The 19849-nt window shown below is 37.1% G+C and overlaps 4 protein-coding genes across 5 annotated transcripts; 1 reads left to right on the top strand and 3 right to left on the bottom strand.

The window, feature by feature from the left end:
* The first annotated feature begins 34 nt into the window (after nucleotides 1-34).
* Nucleotides 35-2014, top strand: LOC118735222. 2 transcript variants are annotated; one of them, XM_036464875.1, is made up of 3 exons: nucleotides 35-134; nucleotides 206-404; nucleotides 875-2014. In XM_036464875.1, exons 1-3 carry the CDS (start codon nucleotides 100-102, stop codon nucleotides 896-898), a joined length of 258 nt encoding a protein of 85 aa, XP_036320768.1. In that variant the 5' UTR covers nucleotides 35-99; the 3' UTR covers nucleotides 899-2014. The 2 variants fall into 2 exon arrangements, with proteins under 2 accessions (XP_036320768.1, XP_036320767.1); XM_036464874.1 differs by having other exon boundaries at nucleotides 206-2014.
* Nucleotides 835-2691, bottom strand: LOC118735221 (protein ALP1-like). Its single transcript, XM_036464873.1, has 3 exons — nucleotides 2270-2691; nucleotides 1836-2213; nucleotides 835-1757 (listed from the first exon to the last, which is right to left on the bottom strand). Exons 2-3 carry the CDS (start codon nucleotides 2141-2143, stop codon nucleotides 854-856), a joined length of 1212 nt encoding a protein of 403 aa, XP_036320766.1. The 5' UTR covers nucleotides 2144-2213; nucleotides 2270-2691; the 3' UTR covers nucleotides 835-853.
* Nucleotides 2692-7402: 4711 nt separating this feature from the next.
* On the bottom strand, nucleotides 7403-17247 carry LOC118736244 (ATP-dependent DNA helicase pif1-like). Its single transcript, XM_036466334.1, has 2 exons — nucleotides 16379-17247; nucleotides 7403-7556 (listed from the first exon to the last, which is right to left on the bottom strand). Exons 1-2 carry the CDS (start codon nucleotides 17245-17247, stop codon nucleotides 7403-7405), a joined length of 1023 nt encoding a protein of 340 aa, XP_036322227.1.
* Nucleotides 17248-17845: 598 nt separating this feature from the next.
* Nucleotides 17846-19568, bottom strand: LOC118736245. Its single transcript, XM_036466335.1, has 3 exons — nucleotides 19518-19568; nucleotides 19196-19407; nucleotides 17846-18914 (listed from the first exon to the last, which is right to left on the bottom strand). The coding sequence occupies exons 1-3, from the start codon at nucleotides 19566-19568 to the stop codon at nucleotides 17846-17848; spliced, it is 1332 nt and encodes a 443-aa protein (XP_036322228.1).
* Between the last annotated feature and the right edge of the window lie 281 nt (nucleotides 19569-19849).

Genomic DNA, 19849 nt, shown 5'->3' on the forward strand with positions numbered 1-19849 from the left:
ACTGGAGGTAAAAGAGTTTATATTAAACAATTATTTGTTGCTAACAACATTATTTTTTTTCAGATACTTCAGAGACGAACTTGGCCTTATTTCGATGCTATGTTGTTTTTGAAAGACACGGTCACGCCCAGACAGTAAGTGTACTTTACATTTGTACAACAAGTATTTATATTTTAAATTGTAATTTATATGTACATATTTTAAGAACAACAACAAACATCGTCTCCCAAACGCCAGAAGTTCTCGGACAAGAACCAGATATACTGGATACTTCCTTTGGATTCCAAATAGGCGAGAGTGGGAACATTATAATAGAAGAGCAAGAAACCACTGCCCCAACGCCGGCTAAGAGACAAAAGAAAAAAAACGATGAGAACGCCGCCTTTAACGATCTAGTCAACGAAGTAAGTCAGTTTGTGGATAGTCAAAAAAAAAAACACACAACAATTTCTTGGGTGCGATTGGCGAAGTGTTTGAGAAGGTCCCAGAAGAGAGCCGCCTAGATTTTCAAATGGACGTACTTCAATACGTCTATGCTCAATATAAAAATTATAAAAATTGAATTTACGAAATTTAAAAATTTAAATGACATCCAGTTTGATTTCAAAGGTTTGACTGAAAGGTATATTGTTTGTAACCACTATACTGTGTAAAACGGTTTTAACTTAAAAGACTGAATGAAATATATGTTATGTTAACGCCATACTTACCTTGAACAAAAATTAATTTAAAAACCTGAAAGATGTGACGACATTTAAAACATTACCAATAAGTGCCCTCATACTGTGAGTTCAAATTTTTGTTTTCTATCTTAAATAATAAAAACAAAGCATATTCAGTGAGTAGTAATTATTTAAATTTTATTGTTAAAAAGATGTGTCTTCAGAGCATCCCTTAAATCATAATTATTTGAACTGCCTCGGTTCGATGACACCCTACTTATTGAGGGCAATGGAACTACTTCGTTTCGCCATGAGCCAGCGATGGTGGCATCCTCTTCGTAGCGATCAACAAAATCGCTTGCTACATAGTTTGCACACGAAAGCTTAATAAAATTATGCAAGACAATACAAGCTTTCACTATTTGTTCTGCATTTTTCGGGGCCATGCATAGCGTCGTTCTCAATATTCTCCATTTGGCAGTGAGTATTCCAAATGCGTTTTCTATAACTCTTCTTGCACGAGAGAGTCTTTTATTGAAATACTCTTGCTCTTCTGGAATACCTCTACCCGGATATGGTCGCATTAAATAACGCCGTAAGGGAAAAGCAGCATCTCCTACTAAATAATGTGGAAATGGCTCGGTTTCTCCTGGCAGAGGCTGATCATGTGGAAGGCCGAGCCTATCATTTTCAATAGCATCTGCCAGTTTTGAAAAGTGGTAGACACCGCCATCGCTTTGACTTCCATATGCTCCGATGTCAACGCAGGTAAAGGTATAATTGGCATCACATACGGCCAAAAGCACGATACTATAATTGCCTTTGTAATTATAGTACATCGACCCTGAATTCGCTGGACAGGTAATATTAATGTGCTTTCCGTCGATGGAACCAACGCAGTTGGGCATATTCCACAGCGACTTGAACTCATTGGAAATACGTCCCCATTCCGTTTCTGACGGGGTCGCCACATACAGGTCAGCTAACAGATCCCATATGGTCATACATGTCTCCAACGTAATCTTCCTGAAAGTCGTCAGGCCGATCCTGTGAACTATTGTGTGGAATTGCCGAGTGCCACCGTGAGCCAAATATCTGCAACAAAAAAATAAAACCAGATACATATATGGAAAATTATACGTATACTATTAAGTAAAACCGATTTTCTCTTACATCAGGGTTATAAATAGTCTGCAGCGGCTCGATATTGGTGTTCTGATTGAATATTTGGTCAGCGAAGCCTCCAGAAATTCGTGCAGCACATTAAATAACGAAAAGGGCATTCTTAATGTCTTGTTAAACTGCTCCTCATCTGCAGCCAAGTTTCTTAATGAACTTTCAAACAATCCATATTTGTGTCGCTCTAAGTACAATTTCCGAACCCAAAATCGGCGCTTCTGTTTTAATCGCAGTTTTAATTTACGCATTTTCGCTAAAATTAGGAAAATTCTCAAAACTTGTTCAGCATTTCGAGTCAACATTTTGTACTGCCAAATGAAACTTTATGAAAACCAACGAATCTGGTGGCCGGAACGATAAAAAGCAAGGTATCTGAAAAAAAATAATGTTGTTAGCAACAAATAATTGTTTAATATAAACTCTTTTACCTCCAATTGAATATTACGTCTTATAAACACGGGTGGTGAGTGGCGCAGCTAAATGCAGCTTCACCAAAACCGGAACGATAAAAAAGCAAGGTATCTGTAAAAAATAATGTTCTTAGTAACAAATAATTGTTTAATAACATATATTTTAACTAAAATTCACAATTATACTTGCTGGCACAACAAAGAATGGCGGGTATATTTGCGCGCATTGAAAATCAGCTGACTACTATGACAGCGTTCAAAGCTACCATTAGGCCATAAAAGCCTTCAAAGTAAAGCAAAGCAAACTAAAGTAAGCAAAGCAAGCGTGCATTGGGCCAATACCTTAAACTCCGCCGTGTGCATACGTTTGCTCTCTATAGCGGATCACGTTTGACTTTACACCCGCATTAGTGCAGTGTTCTTGTCTTCATCATTCGCATTTTCCCACGTGTTTCTTTCTTTTGTGCATTTACATTGACAAAGTTTCATATTACTGTGCGACTAACAATATAAGTGTGCAACATGCCCCCTGGGGCTACAAACTAGGGATGTTGCGAATGTGGAATTTTAAACATCCGCGGATGCGAATGCGAACGCGGATGCCATGTATTTTTAGTAAATAATTTAGGTGGGTAAATTAGGTGATTTAGGTAAATAAAAAATGGAAAGCTTAATAATTTTTAATAATCTGCCTTAGCCTGAGATTTGCCCGAAAAAAAATCACCCGAAAATTTGTATTCCGCCCATAGTAAATATGTACATGAAAACCAAAAGTGAAAAGTGAACCGGTTCGGAGAAAATTAAACTCATGGTAAGACTGAATGCTCTTTAGTACTTGAATTTACAAATTGAAACATTTTATATAATAAAAACTTTGAAGGGTCGTAAATCAAACCTGCGCCACTATATAACTACTCGCTCGAGGCGACAAACTTGAAAACCTTGAAACTTGGCAAAGTTGTAAATTCTTTTCGATTGACACTGCACCAGTTGAGAGGAGTTTTAGTTAAATTTATTTATTTTTATTGCGGTGCAATAATTACTTTTTGAGAATTTCATCGGGGCTGCAAATGTCGGGTGTATCCTCCTGACTTTCATCTTCACAATCTAGCATCATGGCACAATCGTTGTTTAAACACCGTTTTTTTCGAAAGAATTCTTCATTCTCATTCTTTTGGTTGTTTCGGAATTTGTCTCGTCATCAGCGTTTTTCGACTTTAGTTTTTGTAACTCATTTTTAATGCTTTCTTCTATGACTGGTTAGATATACGACTGTGCACTTGCACAATATTCCAGGGACCGAAAATAACAGTTATTTTTTTTCCGAGTTAAATTTGGCCTAGGATTTTATATTCCGTCCTATCCGCATAATAAAGCTATTTCAGTCCTCTTTCATTGGTTACCAAACTTTTTTAATTTGGATAAGCGGTTTGTTTATTATCCGGAAAGTATATTTATTTCAGAATAAAAAATATTTGGCCAAGTTTAACTCGTCAAAAAAATAACTGTAATTTTCGAACCCTTCAATATTCGCATTCGCAAAAGATCCGCATTGATTTTTGCGAATGCGAAAGCGAATGTTAAAATTCGCAATATTCGCAACAACCCTGCTACAAACCTAGGGGAAAACAGGTTTGCCCCGCTTTCCTGTAGTCCTCAATCAAAAAGAAAAAAGCCAACAAACCCTTGGAAGAGTTTCCTGAACTACCTCCGGTAAATTTTACACGGAATGACGATCCTAAATTCATTGTTCTCAAATCGTGCGACAACAATAAACCTCTATCACGTTTTTCGTGATTTTTGCTACATAAAGCTCTAAATGCCATAAGTAAAGATGTTAGGATCACAGAGAAGAGAGATGCAAATCTTTTGCTACTTACGAAAAAACAAAAAAATTACTGAAAAGTTCATCAACGTAAAAAACCTACCAGGAATCTGTCAAATCGAAGCAAAATACCACGAGCAGCTCAATTGTGTCAAAGGTACAATTTTCGCCCCGTTCCTCAATCACGTCCCTGACCAAGAAATTGTAGACGGCTTAGAAGCGTATGGTGTTACATCCATTTATAGATTTCAGAGAAAAACTGAAGGAGTCCTGACTCCAACAGGTGCACTACTCCTAACCTTTGAAAGCTACAAGCTTCCCGAAAAAAATAATGTTGCATGGAGGAAAGTTTCAGTTTGCCCATATTTCCCTAACCCAATGCGGTGTAAATCTTGCCAAAAGCTTGGCCACTCTTTAAAGTTGCAATGGGCATATTGTGCACATACGGGCAAAATTCCCAAACGTGCAAACCGCGGGCAAATGTGCAAACCGGTGGGTAGATGAGGTGAGGTAGTTATGCCCGGGGGGAAACAGAAAATTTTACGCGAATTGCATCTGTATGTGTGATCGGAATGAGAGAACAAGTATATGTGAGTACTCACGAATGTGAGACCCCATGGCTGCCAACTTTCCTAAAAGCACCAAAACTTGGGACAAATCAAAGCATCAAAAAATGTTTTTCAGTAAAATTTAGTATACATCTATAGTACATTAGTGATCGGTCCAAGATATAAGTATTGTTGTATTTATCAAAAACCAAAATAAATAGTAACGCACTAATAACGATTTTAAACTTTTATAGAACCAATTGAATGTTCACTTTAATTCAATCAAGATATATATTTTATTTGAAACAATGCATTTATACACATATGTATGTACATTGTACATTGTACATACTATACTATATAAAAAGATTTTCGTATCCAGAATAAAATGCACTAAATAAGCACTGAACATGGCGGGAAAGGTACTCTAATAGTATTATATAGTTGTTGAATATTTTTAGGTACCTTCGGCTCAGCTAACATGAAAAAAGCTGCATGTATGCATATCTATATATTATTGACGATTTGAAGATTTTAATTCGACATTCTTATGACCAATTTTAATACTTTATTTAATGCCACAAAATCCCAACACTGGTTATAAAACCATATAACGAAGTTCCAATTTTGTTTTTGTTAAAAAACTGATGGTTTTTTATAAACATATGATCTCTAATTTTATCAAATGAAGTTTAACTGCTAAATTATAAAAGCAACTTTGTTTTCATAAGAGTTTACAGAATTTAAATGATTTAGCAGGATTCTAGCGATTTTTGTTTATTAATCTGGCCGGACGGCAGAAACAGAAATGGCAACACAGGTGGTGAGTACCGACTTGCACAGGATTCAATAATACAAGGTTCGATAAACTGACAGTTGTCTCTCTCGCACCGCTCCCTTAGCAGTGGCACCGTGTTGCCTCTTTGGAAATTTACTTGGAAAAAGTGTAGCTTTGCTGTGAAACAGAAGTATAAGCTTTTGTGCAATATGTTTATTTGTATATGCATGTGAAGCACATTTAACTGATGAAAACATAACTTGTTTTTAAATTGGATGTTTACATAAATCTCATAGTAGTTTTATTTTAATTTTGAGACCTTTTGCAATTTTTATACAGCTAAATAGAACATATATTACGTAATTCATGTAGATGTATAAATATTTCGTTCAATATTTCGTTTAAAATGCCATATTTCCTGCAAATACATAAGAATTTACAAAAGAAATTTCACTACTAATTGCCCACCTTGCTTACTTTTCTACTACCATTTTCGCAACAAGGGATTACATTCTTCCCCTTTCTCTGTCCTTCGCAAATGCAACCTTTTGTAAGGGAGTGTCAAACCGCGGCTGTCAATAATTATCTAACCTTGTATTATTGAATCATGTGACTTGCTTGCGCGCATATTAGCTGCATGAACCAAAAATATAAGATCACGCCTTCTTCTTAGTAGCCCGTTATAATCGCATTTAGGAAAAAAGTTGGGCGACTTTGACATTAGCCGTTTGTTAACATTTGTTCGTTGTTTACAATTTGGTGGTGGCTTTTTACTGCAATTTTCTTAATTTTCGCTTGTGACAACGTGTGCACACATAAGGTAACGAATAATTTAACACAACGACATGATTTATAGAAGAATTTGCATAATAAAAATGATTATTCATGCGTTCAATAATTACGCGGTTTTTTTTGTTCTCTTCGTTCTTTACTTCTTACAACAAAGATGGCGTCGAGATTTCAACAGCTAGAAAATAACTTTTTTCTTTCTTTCGGGAAGGCATGATCTTGTGTCTTTCGTTCATGTATTAGCTGTTTTGTAATTCACTTTTGCATTGTCAGCGTTCAGTTGGTCGCAAATTTTCAAAAGGAGGGGTTGTTCTCGCGCAGATAATTTTTCGTTAGAAATTTGCTTGGAAAAAAAGGACAATCATGCGCAAGACAACCTTTTTATATGACGGTTTTCTACCGTCATGCGCAAGCAAGATCGTTAACACGTTATTGTTCGCCAGTATGAATTAGCACATACTATTTTTTACATATGTATAATCAATTTTAAACAAAGAGGTGAATATAATAGCATTTGGCAATATACATTGCATAAAATGGGTTAATACACGTACACGGCTATTGCTTACCCTTTCGGTTTTAAATTTTTACCCCGCATCAAGCACCTGCTGGCCCGCGCTGCTGCGCGCGAGCTGTTCTGCCGCCCATCCCTACTTTAAAGCATTGTAAAAATCTCCCAGCTTGTGTCATGATTCAATAATACAAGGTTCGATAAACTGACAGTTGTCTCTCTCGCACCGCTCCCTTAGCAGTGGCAAAGTGTTGCTTCTTTGCAAATTTACTTGGAAAAAGTGTTGCTTTGCTGTGAAATAGAAGTATAAGCGTTTGTGCAATATGTTTATTTGTATATGTATATGAAGCACATTTAACTGATGAAAACATAAACTGCTTTTAAATTGGATGTTTACATAAATCTCATAGTAGTTTTATATTAATTTTGAGTCTTTTTGCAGTTTTTATACGGCCAAGTAACACAAAAATTGCGTAGTTCACGTAGATATATTAACATTTCGTTCAATATTTCGTTTAAAATTCTAGATTTCCTGCAAATACATTAGAATTTACAAAAGGAATTTCACTACTATTTGCCTACTTTGGGTACTTTTCTACTACCATTATCGCAGCAATGCATTTCATTGCTCCCCTTTCCCAATCCTTCGCAAATGCAACCTTTTGTAAGGGAGTGTCAAACCGCGGCTGTCAATAATTATCTAACCTTGTATTATTGAATCATGAGCTTGTGTCAATTGTAATTTCCCTCCGCACAACGAAGAAGACTGCGTAAGAACAATGTGCGCGAATTGTTCTGGCGAGCATTCCTCAGCCTCAATCAGCTGACCAAAATTCCAACAAGCGAAAGAAATACTAAAAATAAAAACAATAGAGAAGTGCAGTATGCGCGAAGCATCACAAAAATACAGAGGGCAAGCTCCCCCCACCATCCCTCTCCAATCATTCTCGGAAACTACTAAGCTTTCTGCTCCCGTAGCCAGCAACATTATTAAGTCGACGTTCAGACACGAAAACTTTTGTTGCGGAAACTCGAAGCTTGTAGGGGAGAGAGCGACGAGGAAAGGGGAAACACGCTTTGCGCTCCCGTTCGTCTGAGTAATTCCAGTTGGCGATTCACAGCTGACAACAACAATTGCGTGCAAAAGAGTTTCTGTGTGTGAATGCAAAGGGCAACACCAAAAGAGAAATCGCCGATAATAAGAAACTCGAGTTTCCGTGTTTGAACGCAGACTAATAAAGTCACTGAAAAAACAACAAAAACAAATATTAAACCAAATCTCATTCCCATAACTTCACCACACGATACACCATCCACCTCTACATTACAATCAAATATAATAAACCTCACCACATCATCTGCACTCTCTCAAAGTACGGATACAAATCTCTCTTCCTTTCTAAATTCTCAGCTCAGCAAAGAAATGCATTCCACCTTAGAAAACACTAATGGTCTGATTATGCATACTTCGCAAATATGAAGCAAAATTTAGGCTCAACAGATCCCTAAGTTTTTAAAAGTTCTGCTAATTTCTGGGTAATAGAATACACACTAAATACATAAAAAAATACATACGAAATTACAGTTTGAAGTTTATGCGAAGTTGTGCGAAGTTATGCGAAGCATGCATAATCAGACCATAAGTTAAACGACACTGCGCATTTCGCTGATAGCTCCAAATCATAAAAACTCCACGCAACTAGACACGCTATGTCAAGCATAGCATACTCGTAGTTGCCTATACTAATTTCTCACTATTCATTTACTCTCTATCTATTTTCTCTCTTTTCTCTTTTCTTATTTCCTTATGCTGTCGATCGTACAATGGAAAATGAACGGCTATGTAAATAATTATCACGAACTTGAAACTCTTATTTCTTCATACGCTCCATCCATTATCTTCCTAAATGAAACTCATGTCCCATATAATCAGCCATTTTCATAATCTTCCGCACATAACCACAAAAAAACAAAGCTGCGCCATTCTAATAAAAAGAAGCATATCACACAAAGTACTGCCCGTCCCCTCTAATCTTTTGCAGTGGCCGTTGAAATAAACTCACCAACAAAACTAGTAGCAGTTTGTACCTACATTCCGCCCACTCAAGAGTTTTCTTCTTCCGATATTCTGCAATTGATAAGGCAATTCGATGATCCGCTAATTTTAGGAGGTGATATTAATGCATGGAGTACAATCTGGGGCTCTGCATACGTAAACTCAAGAGGTGGAAAAATTGGAGGTATTCTACTTGCATCCAATCTGATCTGCCTAAACGACGGATCCGCCACACATTTTTCAACCCGCAACACCTTTTCTAGTATTGATGTCACGTTTTGCTCTGCTAATCTAGCGCCTCAATGCACATGGAAAGTGCTTAGTTCCTTATTTGGCAGTGACCACTTTCCAATCCTCATTCAAACTAATTCCCCAAATAATCAAAGTACATTTAATTTTACATCAAAATTCAAAACTGTTCAAGCGGACTGGAAAAAGTTCGGACAAATATGCCGCACAAGTTTCCTCCAACCCTAATCAAGAGTGCAAAAATTTTGAGAATTTTTGGTGGAACTCTGACTTGTCCAGACTACGTCTCACAAAGCAGAATGCATGGCATGAATACAAGAGAACGCGTTCAGCGTAAAACCTGTGTCTATATAAAAAGGTTAATGCGTTGTTCAGACTTTCTGCCAAACAAGCCAAAAGGAAAACGTTTGAAGAATTCACTGAGAAGATAAACCCCTCCTCTAACCCAAAGAAAATTTGGGATGATATCAAAATGCTAACTGGGTCTCCTAAACAGCCTCCTTTTATCTACATTCAAACTCAAAATGGTCCATTAACTGCACCTATTGACATTGCCAACCATTGCACCTCTTTCCTCTCACTCGCTTCATCTGACGCAAACTTCTCAGACACGCAATCTAAAATCTGGAAAAATAAGTAATGAGCAACCCATATATTATTTGCTACCACCTCCCGCCAAGCAACTAGGGTCGAAAACTCTATTAACTGAACTCGAATTCGCTCTTTCATCGGTTAAAGGCAAGACCCCCGGCCTTGATAAAATTACATATTCAATTATTCAAAACCTGCCTATTCAGGCCAAGCATCGGCTACTCAACCTTTATAACAATATATTTGAAACCGGAAACTTTCCCCAGGCCTGGAAAACATCGTGCATAGTTCCCATCCTGAAGCCCAACAAGTCAGCTTTTGATGTCAACAACTATAGGCCGATATCACTCTTACCTTGTTTGGGGAAACTTCTTGAAAAATTATAGTTAACCGACTAACGTGGTATTGCAGAAACAGAAAACTAATAAGCCCCAATCAAACCGCATATAGAAAAGGTTATGGCACTATCGACGCTCTTTTGCACCTAGATCACTTCATAACAAGCGCTTTATCCGCTAGAAACCATGTCAATATTCTATCAATCGATTTTCAGAAAGCATTCGACCGAATTGGCGCCCATATTGTACTGAGACAATTAGATAAACGGAAGCTAGGCCCAAAAATCAAGAAATTTGTCAAGAACTTTCTTTACGGCAGAAAATGCACAGTAAAATTAAATGGTTTCCTATCCTCCATAGCTCCATTACACAATGGATCCCCGCAAGGGTCTCCATTATCTGCCTTCCTTTTTACAATAGCTTTTGAAGAGATTATTCAATACACTTATAACCATCGCGGCATCGAATGCCAGCTATATGCTGACGATGTTATTTTTTATACAAAAAATGCAAATCTTACTAACACGTCAAGACTTTGCGATAACATTTTAGCCGAAATTGGGACATGGTCTTTGGTAAATGAACTTAAAATTCTAGGGCTAATATTAGATTCTAAATATAGCTTTAAGGCTCATTGCAAATACGTTAAAGACTGTCTGCTAACGCGACTAAATATAATCAAATATCTAACGTCTAAAAAAGCTTAATTCATCCAACCACGCTCATCAACATCACTAAGGCTCTAATGCTCTCCAAGATTGACTAGGCTCTACCTATCTTCGGCGATAGCTCTATGTTGAAAAACCTTTGCACCCCTTATCATGTGGCCATACGCAGAAGCATAAGGGCTTTTCCAACGACACCATTAAAGAATCTTTTTGCCGAAACTGGCCTGCCGACTATAACGGAGAGGACTATCGATTGCACCCGCCGTCTGCTACCAAAGCTTCTTTTTACACCGAACACCATTCTGGCCAAAGACGTCCAGAAGGCCTTCTCGAAGAAACGGAAACCTAAGCGCCTGTCAGTCATTGAGCAATGTGTCAACGTTGCCAAACAACTTGAGTTAACATCTTATAAACGTATCCTTGAACCTGAAACTCGTCCACAATGGATGATAAAAAACGTGTCCTTTGCTATCAAGACCCTGAAACTACTAGCAACAAAAGACAAGACCACAAGCGAACAATATAGACAACTTTTTGCTTCCGGGAAGTCGAAATACTCTGGTCTCGGATAGAATTTTTTATAAACCGACGGCTCTAAAACAGCTCACTATACAACATTCGCAGTTATAAAAGAAAATTGCGACCTGATAAGACACGGGACACTCCACACAGTCTGTTCAGCGTTTACGGCCGAAGTCGCCGCGTTATTAGAAGCAGTTTCTCATGTAAAGCACACCAAAGCACAGTTCATAATATGCACGGATAGCAAATCTTGTATTGAAGCCATAGAATAACCGCAAAATTCACAAAATGAAATAGTAGCCATACGCAATAATCTCTTGAAATATCCAAACAAACTCAAACTGATGTGGATCCCAGGGCACACAGGGATATCGGGTAACGAAAAAGTGGACGCAGCTGCGAAAAATGCAGCAAATACTCCAACTTTGACGTTAGGTTATTTTAGTAAGCAAGACCTCTTAACTGAGATTACTCAACAAAGACAAAATAGCGCATTAAATAACTGGAGTGGATATGTTCATCACTATTCGAAAATCAACCCTTTCAAAATAAAACCGATCTATACTCCAGACCAGGGTTGTTGCGAATATTCACATTCGCATTCGCAACCGCGGTGTTTCCGCATTAATTTTAACGTTCGCATTCGCAATAATCAATGCGGAGCTTTTGCGAATGCGAATGTTGTGCAAGTGCACGGATAAAACGTATATATGGCAAACAATATGACAAATTGTAGCCAATATTTTTGCCTGTGGTCGAGGGAGTATTTGTGTAACAAAACTGGTCAAATATCATATTTATCAATTTTGATAACGATATATAATATTTGATATATTATATAAACGAGCTATCAATGGGCAGTCATTCAAGTTCCCACTTCTACTTGACCTTTGACGTACGTCAAAGAGGACATAGTCCTTTAATAATTTTTTTGCTGTTCTTTAAATACCTGCATTGGTTTCTTTCTTTATTATGATTTTTTGGAGTAATCTTAAAAAATCTACTAGCCAAAAAATAAGAAAGTGTACACTGTAATTCTTAAGCAAATTTTCGTGATTTGCTTTTGATGTTACATACATATATTCGTTTCAATAATTTCAAATGAGGCTCTTCTTCTTTATTTTTAGCAAAAATTTTAAAAACAGTAATTTTGTTAACTTGTCGGACAATATTTTTTTCGTAGGGATATACATTGGATCCTGGTTAAAAACTTCTGCGGTAAAATTGTCCCTTCTTTGCTATTTAAAGTCAAAGAGTAAGCTCCTTCAATAGGGATTTAAAGCAGAAATGATCAACGTCTGGCTATAAAGAGAATATATGCTCAAAGGATTAAAAAGCTATAGGTCTGACCTTTACTTAGATAAGAATTACGTAACTTTCTGAGATGAAAATGCTTATAAAAAACACGACTTTGAAAACAGAATTTTGTTCAAAATTTTCATTCCTGGAAAGTAATAATTTACTTTCCATATCCACCGATTTAGCTCGCCATAAGCACACATTTTTCAAACCAGTCGAAAAATCGAAAAACGCTGATGAAGTTACAGATTCCCCATATTCTGAAACAGCCAAAGAATTGAGAATGAAAGTTTCTTTTTAAAAAGCTTTAGAAAAACTTGTCACATCTGGATTAGCTTGTAAGCGCTGTTTAAACAACGATCTCGCCATTATGCCAGATTCTAATTGTTGCTTAAAAATACTTGACATCCGCATTCGCATCCGCATCCGCGGATGTTAGCAGTTTAATATTCGCATCCGCATACGCATCCTCGGATGTCTAAAATTCCACATTCGCAACATCCCTACTCCAGACATCCCACTACGTGCCATCAGGCCCTTCACCCGCTTACGTCTGGGCTACACCATAATTACACATGCTCATTTACTGCAACGTGCCCCGCATAGTAGCTGTCTATTTTGCGACGAAAATGCAACGTTGGAACACATACTAGCTTCTTGCTTCTTGGTTTCGTCGATCCATTCCAGCTTTTGCACGAGCCCACGGCAAAAAATGTGGAAATTATTTATAATTTCCTTAAAGAAACTGATTTACTGCGACAAATATGATATAAGTAACTATGTACACATGTAGATAATTTAATTAATTCATTAACCCTACCTTCTAAGTAATAATTTATCCTCGCATTTTTGTATCTAATTTCAATACAAATAAGCTTTATATAATAACAGACAGCCGAAGGCCTTTGCAGCCAGTGCTGCTGATATTTATTTGTAGAATATTAAGTATTGTACAAATAATTTATAAAAAAAATTATCTGAAGAATCAGGAAATACCATGCGATTTATTAAAATCAACATTGACCGAGCCTAATGTACATACGAGTACAGTCATATACATATGTTTATTTTACATATGCTATTTATAATAATAGTTTGGCGCTTACACATATGTTAGTGTTTGGCCGAGCTTCTCCTCCGATTTGTGGCGTGCGCCTTGATGTTGTCACACAAAGCGGGGGGACCTACAGTTTTACGCCGACTCCGAACGGCGATTGTATTTTTATGAGAAGCTGTTTTTCATGGCAGAAATACACTCGGAGGTTTGCCATTGCCTGCCGAGGGACGACCGCTGTTAAGAAAAAACCTTTTTCTACATTTTTTGCGATGTTGCTTTGACCAGGGCTTGAACCCAGGCGTTGCGGAGTGGAAGCGCGCACTGCTTACCACTACACCACAGCGGCCGACATATGCTATTTAATCGACAATAAAGTCAAAAATTTTAGTGACGAATGGATTTCAAACAAAGAGTTCAAGCCGTGGCTGCTTAAACAAGACGAGTACACAAAGTCTGTTCGACATTTTTTTGTTTGGAAGAAACTGCCAAAAATCAACGCGATTTTTTACCAACTTCAAACTGGCACTTAGTTATACAACAGTGTCAACTTGTAGGCAAATTTATTGAATTTTCCTGGGTTTTGCATACATACATTTTTATGTTTTTGTTGTAGTGTGAACTATGTTTTAAAAAGTTACATATGTACAATGTGAAACATTCCCCGTGCCAAATATATATGTATTAAAGTGCCCATCGAAAATGCTTTTTTTTGGAAATTTCCAGACCCTACCCCCTAACTTTATTTGTTTTTATGAGAAGTATTATTGCCTATTTTTATAGATTTTTTAAAGGGCATTTAGAGGCCCCGACCTGTCGATTTAGGTCAGAAAATAGGATTTTGTAGATTTACCAGTTTTTGAATGACTGTTTTGATTTGATTTCAAAGATCGAATATAATATGAGAAGAAGATATATAGGCACTTTAAACGGTATATAATAATCTGTTGTTGGACTAGGCTTGTTGAGATTTTTTATCGGGAGAATTAAAAAAATACCCATATTTCTCTTAATTTTTTAAATTTGACCATCGATAATTTCTACAATTTCAAAATATGGAGTACTATCTAAAATTAATCTATTTTCAAATAAACTGATACATCATTTATTGCAATCGCGTAAAAATTGTCGAATTTAGGCGACTTTTCTTAAATACGGCCTTGAATTTATTTGTGTGCATGTACCGGAATTTCAGATTTTTAAGCAGTGGGGCTAAGGAGTTCATCAATATTTATTAAAATTGATACATACAATCGCTCTTTTGCAAAAAGTGGGTTTTTCAAGAAATGTTAGGAAAAGGGGGGGTGGCACCGTCCACTTATATGATATATGCGTATCTCAAAAACTACTCCACCGATCTCAACTAAATTTGGTAAACACATTGCGCTTAGGCTTCTTAAGCACCGTATTGAAAATTTTTGAAATCGGACAAGAAAAAACTCAAAGCTAGCTATGTTTTTAGGGAGTAGGTTTTGTCCGATCTCAAAAATGTTGTACTTAAGGAGGGTAAGCACAATGTGTATACCAAATTTGGTCGAGATCGGTCAAGTAGGTTTTGAGATACGCATATATCATATATGTGGGCGGTGCCACCCCCATTTTCCTAAAATTTCTTGAAAACCCACTTTTTGCTAAAGAGCGATTGTATTTATCAATTTTGAATAAATAAGAACTCCTGAGCCACATTGCTCAAAAAATCTGAAATTCCCGTACATATACACATATAAATTCAAGGTCGTATTTAAGGAAAGTCGCCTAAATTTGACAATTTTTATGCGATTGCAATAAATGAGGTATCAGTTTATTTGAAAATAGATTTAATTTTAGATAGTACTCCCTATTTTGAAATTGTAGAAATTATCGATGGTCAAAATTTAAAAAATTAAGAGAAATATGTGTATTTTTTTAATTTACCCGATGAAAAATCCCAACAAGCCTAGTCCGACAATAGACTATTATACACCACAAAGGCCTATATATCCTCTTCTCAGATTATATTCGATCTTTGAAATCGAACCAAAAATAGTCTTTCAAAAATTCATAAATCTACAAAATCCTATTTTCTGGCCTAAATCGACAGGTCGCGACCTCTAAATGACCTTAAATAATCTATAAAAATAGGCAATAATATTTCTCATCAAAACAAATAAAATTTAGGGCGTAGGGTCTGGAAATTTTCAAAAAAAGCATTTTCGATGGGCACCCTAATATGTATATAGAAATTTATAATTTATAATTTGGTGTGATTTTTATTTCAACTTAAATTTAAGTTTTAAATTATTTAAAAGTATTTACATTGAAATTTTGTATTGTTTGTTTTATAAAGGGATCAGTTCAATAGTTATAACTTATAACTATGTATTTAACATTGAATTGCATATTTTAAGAATCACAATAACCATTCGTTTTGCCCAAAACATAGGTCTGTTTTCCAAAATAAACTATAACTATAAATTGACATATTTTCAGGCAAAACTTTAGAAAATATATTTTTAACCGACTTCCAAAAAAGGAGGAGGTTATCAGTTCGTCGGAATATTTTATTTTTTATTTTTTATGTATGTTACCGTATAACTTTGGACCACGTCAACAGATTTCGATAATTATTGCATCGGAAAGGTAGTGTCTCAGAGGTGGTCCCATACTAATCTGGTTTAGATCCGATCATTGGATCATGAAATATATATATATACTAGCAATACCCGGCGCGCGTTGCTACGCCAAAGAAAAACACATGTATTTAGAGATTTGAAATTGAATACCTTTTTATTTACTTTATTTAATGCTAAGGGATAAACAATATTTTTAGTTTTTTCATTTGGTGTGTAAATATATAAATTTTGTGGTGTCCCAACTCGTGAACAGGCGACGTATAATTGGCCATGTGAAAAGCATTTGCCCTTGTGCTTTATTTATAGTTATAGCAAAGGCAAGACGCAAAGGGAATTGAAGCCGCTTGAATTCGAACGGTAAATCGTTGGAAATCATCGGTATACGTGGAATTAGCACATCTTCGCCTTTGAATTTACCGCTGATGATTGTTGCCTCGATCAAATTCGGTGTTAATTTTTTTATTATCACTCTGGTTCCGTTGCACAGTTTCGGCGCGTTCAAGTTCCGAATAAGCATCACTGGTGATCCAACTTTTAACGCCAACGAATGAGGAGGCATTCCAGGTGGCTCCAAAGAATTATGAAGTTCAGTTGGGTAATTAACAGCTTGATCTTTGTCCATTACTGTATCAATCGATTTATATTCGACTGCTTCTCCTGGAATTTTCAATTGAATTTGACCGTTTAATTTACTAACATCATCGTTCTTCGGAGCTAAAATTGCACGTTCGCGGAGCCATTCCGGATATCGGTAGTTGATCGTTAAGTTCGGAAATACTCTGTCGATGACGTCTTGAATGCTCTGCTGCACTTGACAAAAGTTGGACGGAAATGATATCTCATTTGTGGTGCGATCAATATGAACTTTACCGTTTCCGATATCTAAAAGTTGCTTTGAAAATATTTGGGCAGACGTATCTTGCAGCAAATGCACTCGCATATTTGTTGTGAGCGTAATTTTTTCGACATAGTTCCACAGATGCGATGCCTTTAAGCCCGCGTTCAGCTCGTCTGCAGGCGTTGATCGTGGTATAACGGGTAATGTTTGACGAAAATCACCTGCAAGAAGTATAAGAGCGCCTCCCATCGGTTGGTCTTTTCCACGAAAATCTCGCAGAGTTCGGTCAAGTGCTTCGAGCGATTTGTTATGTGCCATGGTGCATTCGTCCCAAATTATAATTTTGCACGTTTTAAGGACTATGGCCATACCAGAGTTTTTGCTGATGTTGCATGTAGGTGTTTCGGTCTGGTGCAAATTCAATGGAAGCTGAATGCGCTGTACGTCCTCCATCAAGTAGTGTTGATGCAATCCCCGATGATGCTACTGCTACTGCAATCCCATTTCGCATTCGAACTGACGCCAATATTAAATTGATGAGGAAAGTTTTCCCGGTCCCTCCTGGAGCATCTAGGAAGATAATTCCGCCATCTCCTTTGGTTACACGTTGTATGATTTTGTCATAAGCTTTTTTCTGATCAGCAACTAAAAACTCTTTTTGCGTTTGCACAAATCGTTCAAGCTGATTTGCATCAAACTGCTGTTTTCGCATCAAGTCTCTGTCTTGTACAGCATTTCTATCTCGTGTGGGTGCTGGCATACCGAGTTGACAAAGAGCTTTGTTGTTGATTGACATGCATAAGTCCTCCATTAATATTAAAGCTTCATTGAAAATGTCATCCGAATATTCCTGACTTGGATCGCTTGCACGTGCTTTTCTTAGAATATCTTCACTGAGGCTTTCACGATGCATTTCCTACAGTTGTCGAGGATTCGATGGTGCGCATGTTGTTAAAATTATCGCAAACAAAGTTCGTATTTGCTTTGGATGGCACGTGAGTGATGCTTCGGTCAGAGTTGTGTTCCAATTCTGATCATTCCCAAGTAAGCCCAGTTTAAAGCACGCTTCTCTGTACGTTTGGCATTCTACTCCGTCGATGGTTTTCAATGCAAGGAATGATGTCGGCCCTTTGATTGTATGCAGCAACAACCGCAAATAATAGCACTCGGCGTTATTTGGATGAACAGTATACACACGTCCCAATGCATCGGACGAATATATACCAGGATTCTCTGGAACAATTGCACCTCTTTTTCTTCTGTTGAACTTTTTTGTCGATGTGTTCCAAGTATAATATTTGGGCACATCTTGATACAGCAACGTTTTAGCAAAATTTTCGGATGTACACAATTCGAAAAAAGCAGTCAGTGTTGTGTTTTGTGGTTGCTCTGCTCTATTTTGCGCATTTTCTTCGGTGAAGTAAACCGGCTGACCATTTTCCAAATGAACAGCAAGATGTTGAACCGTTGGATATCGTTCGTGAATATTGAATGCAAATATTCGCCATACTGCTTCGTTACTGCTGATGTAGCGCCCTGTTTGATATTGCGTGATCTCATCAACTCGATTTGCTAATCCGAATACTGCCATGTCACTGCCCTTGTTAACATATTTACAAATATATTTTATGGCCTTTACCGAATTACAATACTCAACATTGATGTGAGCATTAAACATTTTTGAAAGTAGTGGCGAGTATGGCACGATCCATCTATTGTCTATGTCGATATCTACACTTCGCATCTTAATAGTAGTTGTGTATCCACCATTAGTGGGATTTCTTCGCCTATACAGAGGATATCCATCACCTCCAGTTTGAGTTTCAGTAATCAACTCACGTGGATATCGCTTTGTGCATTTGCCGTTTTGCATACATGGTGAATTAGGATTAAAAGTACCGCATGGCCCATGAATCATATTTTTCTTGTTTATTTCAAAAAGAATGGGATCTTCAGCTTGATTTGGAAGCTCGGCTGATATAACGCTATTAATTTGTGTAGGTATAATTTTTCACTTCAACCAAATCAAAATGTGAGCGCGTGGTAAGCCTCTCTTTTGCCATTCAATTGAGTACATCCAGCAAAAACAAAATTCTTCGTGATGACATTCATAAGACTTATTAGATTTTGCTTGAATATTCGAGCGAGAAGATCATGTCTGTGCGATGAGCTCTGGCCTGCAAAAAGCAATTCGGATATTTCACTCCACGATGGAGTGCAAGTGAAGGTGATGAATAGGTCTGGTCGTCCATACTTTCGAACGTACGTCATAGCATCTTGCCCGTATTCGTGCATGTGTCGCGAGCTTCCTGTATATGTTACAGGTAAAATTACCATTTGTCCAATGTCAGCAATGTTTCCATCAATAGCAACTGCATCACGTAAATGAACGTATTCTTCAACGCGCAGCTTCTTTTGATTTAAGCGAATGAAAACAAGACGTTCACTTTCGACTTTCGCGTACATGTTCGCAATAAACTGTTGGAATAATTCACGACATTTTAAGATATGATTGGATTCATTTCCACGAATCATAATGCGGTTTGCATAATAATCCATGCAGGACACTTTCTTTGTCGTCGCCTCACTTGTGCTGGGGTCGACTTGCCTGATGTTGAAATGATATCCTTCTTCTCCATGGGAAACAGCACTGGATATTGGAGTGCATCACACGATCGATGTGCATGTAACCGCCTTCAGATATAATTTTCGTTGCTCCAAACGAAGTCATTTGAAAGCAAGAGTTGTACTTGCGTACGTTTTTCAAAAAGTGGTTTGAAATAGGAGTTGTGCCAGAAAGGTAACTAAGTAGTGGTTCAGGTGCCTCAATTAACGATGGCAAAACTATTTTACCATTTGAACAACACATTCCTGGTGATTCCTTTGCAAACTTCAAAGCATGGCAATGGAAACAAACTTT

The sequence above is a fragment of the Rhagoletis pomonella genome, unplaced genomic scaffold, assembly GCF_013731165.1.
Source record: "Rhagoletis pomonella isolate Grant_MI unplaced genomic scaffold, Rhpom_1.0 Rhpom_scaffold_00003, whole genome shotgun sequence".
NCBI classification, from domain to species: domain Eukaryota; kingdom Metazoa; phylum Arthropoda; class Insecta; order Diptera; family Tephritidae; genus Rhagoletis; species Rhagoletis pomonella.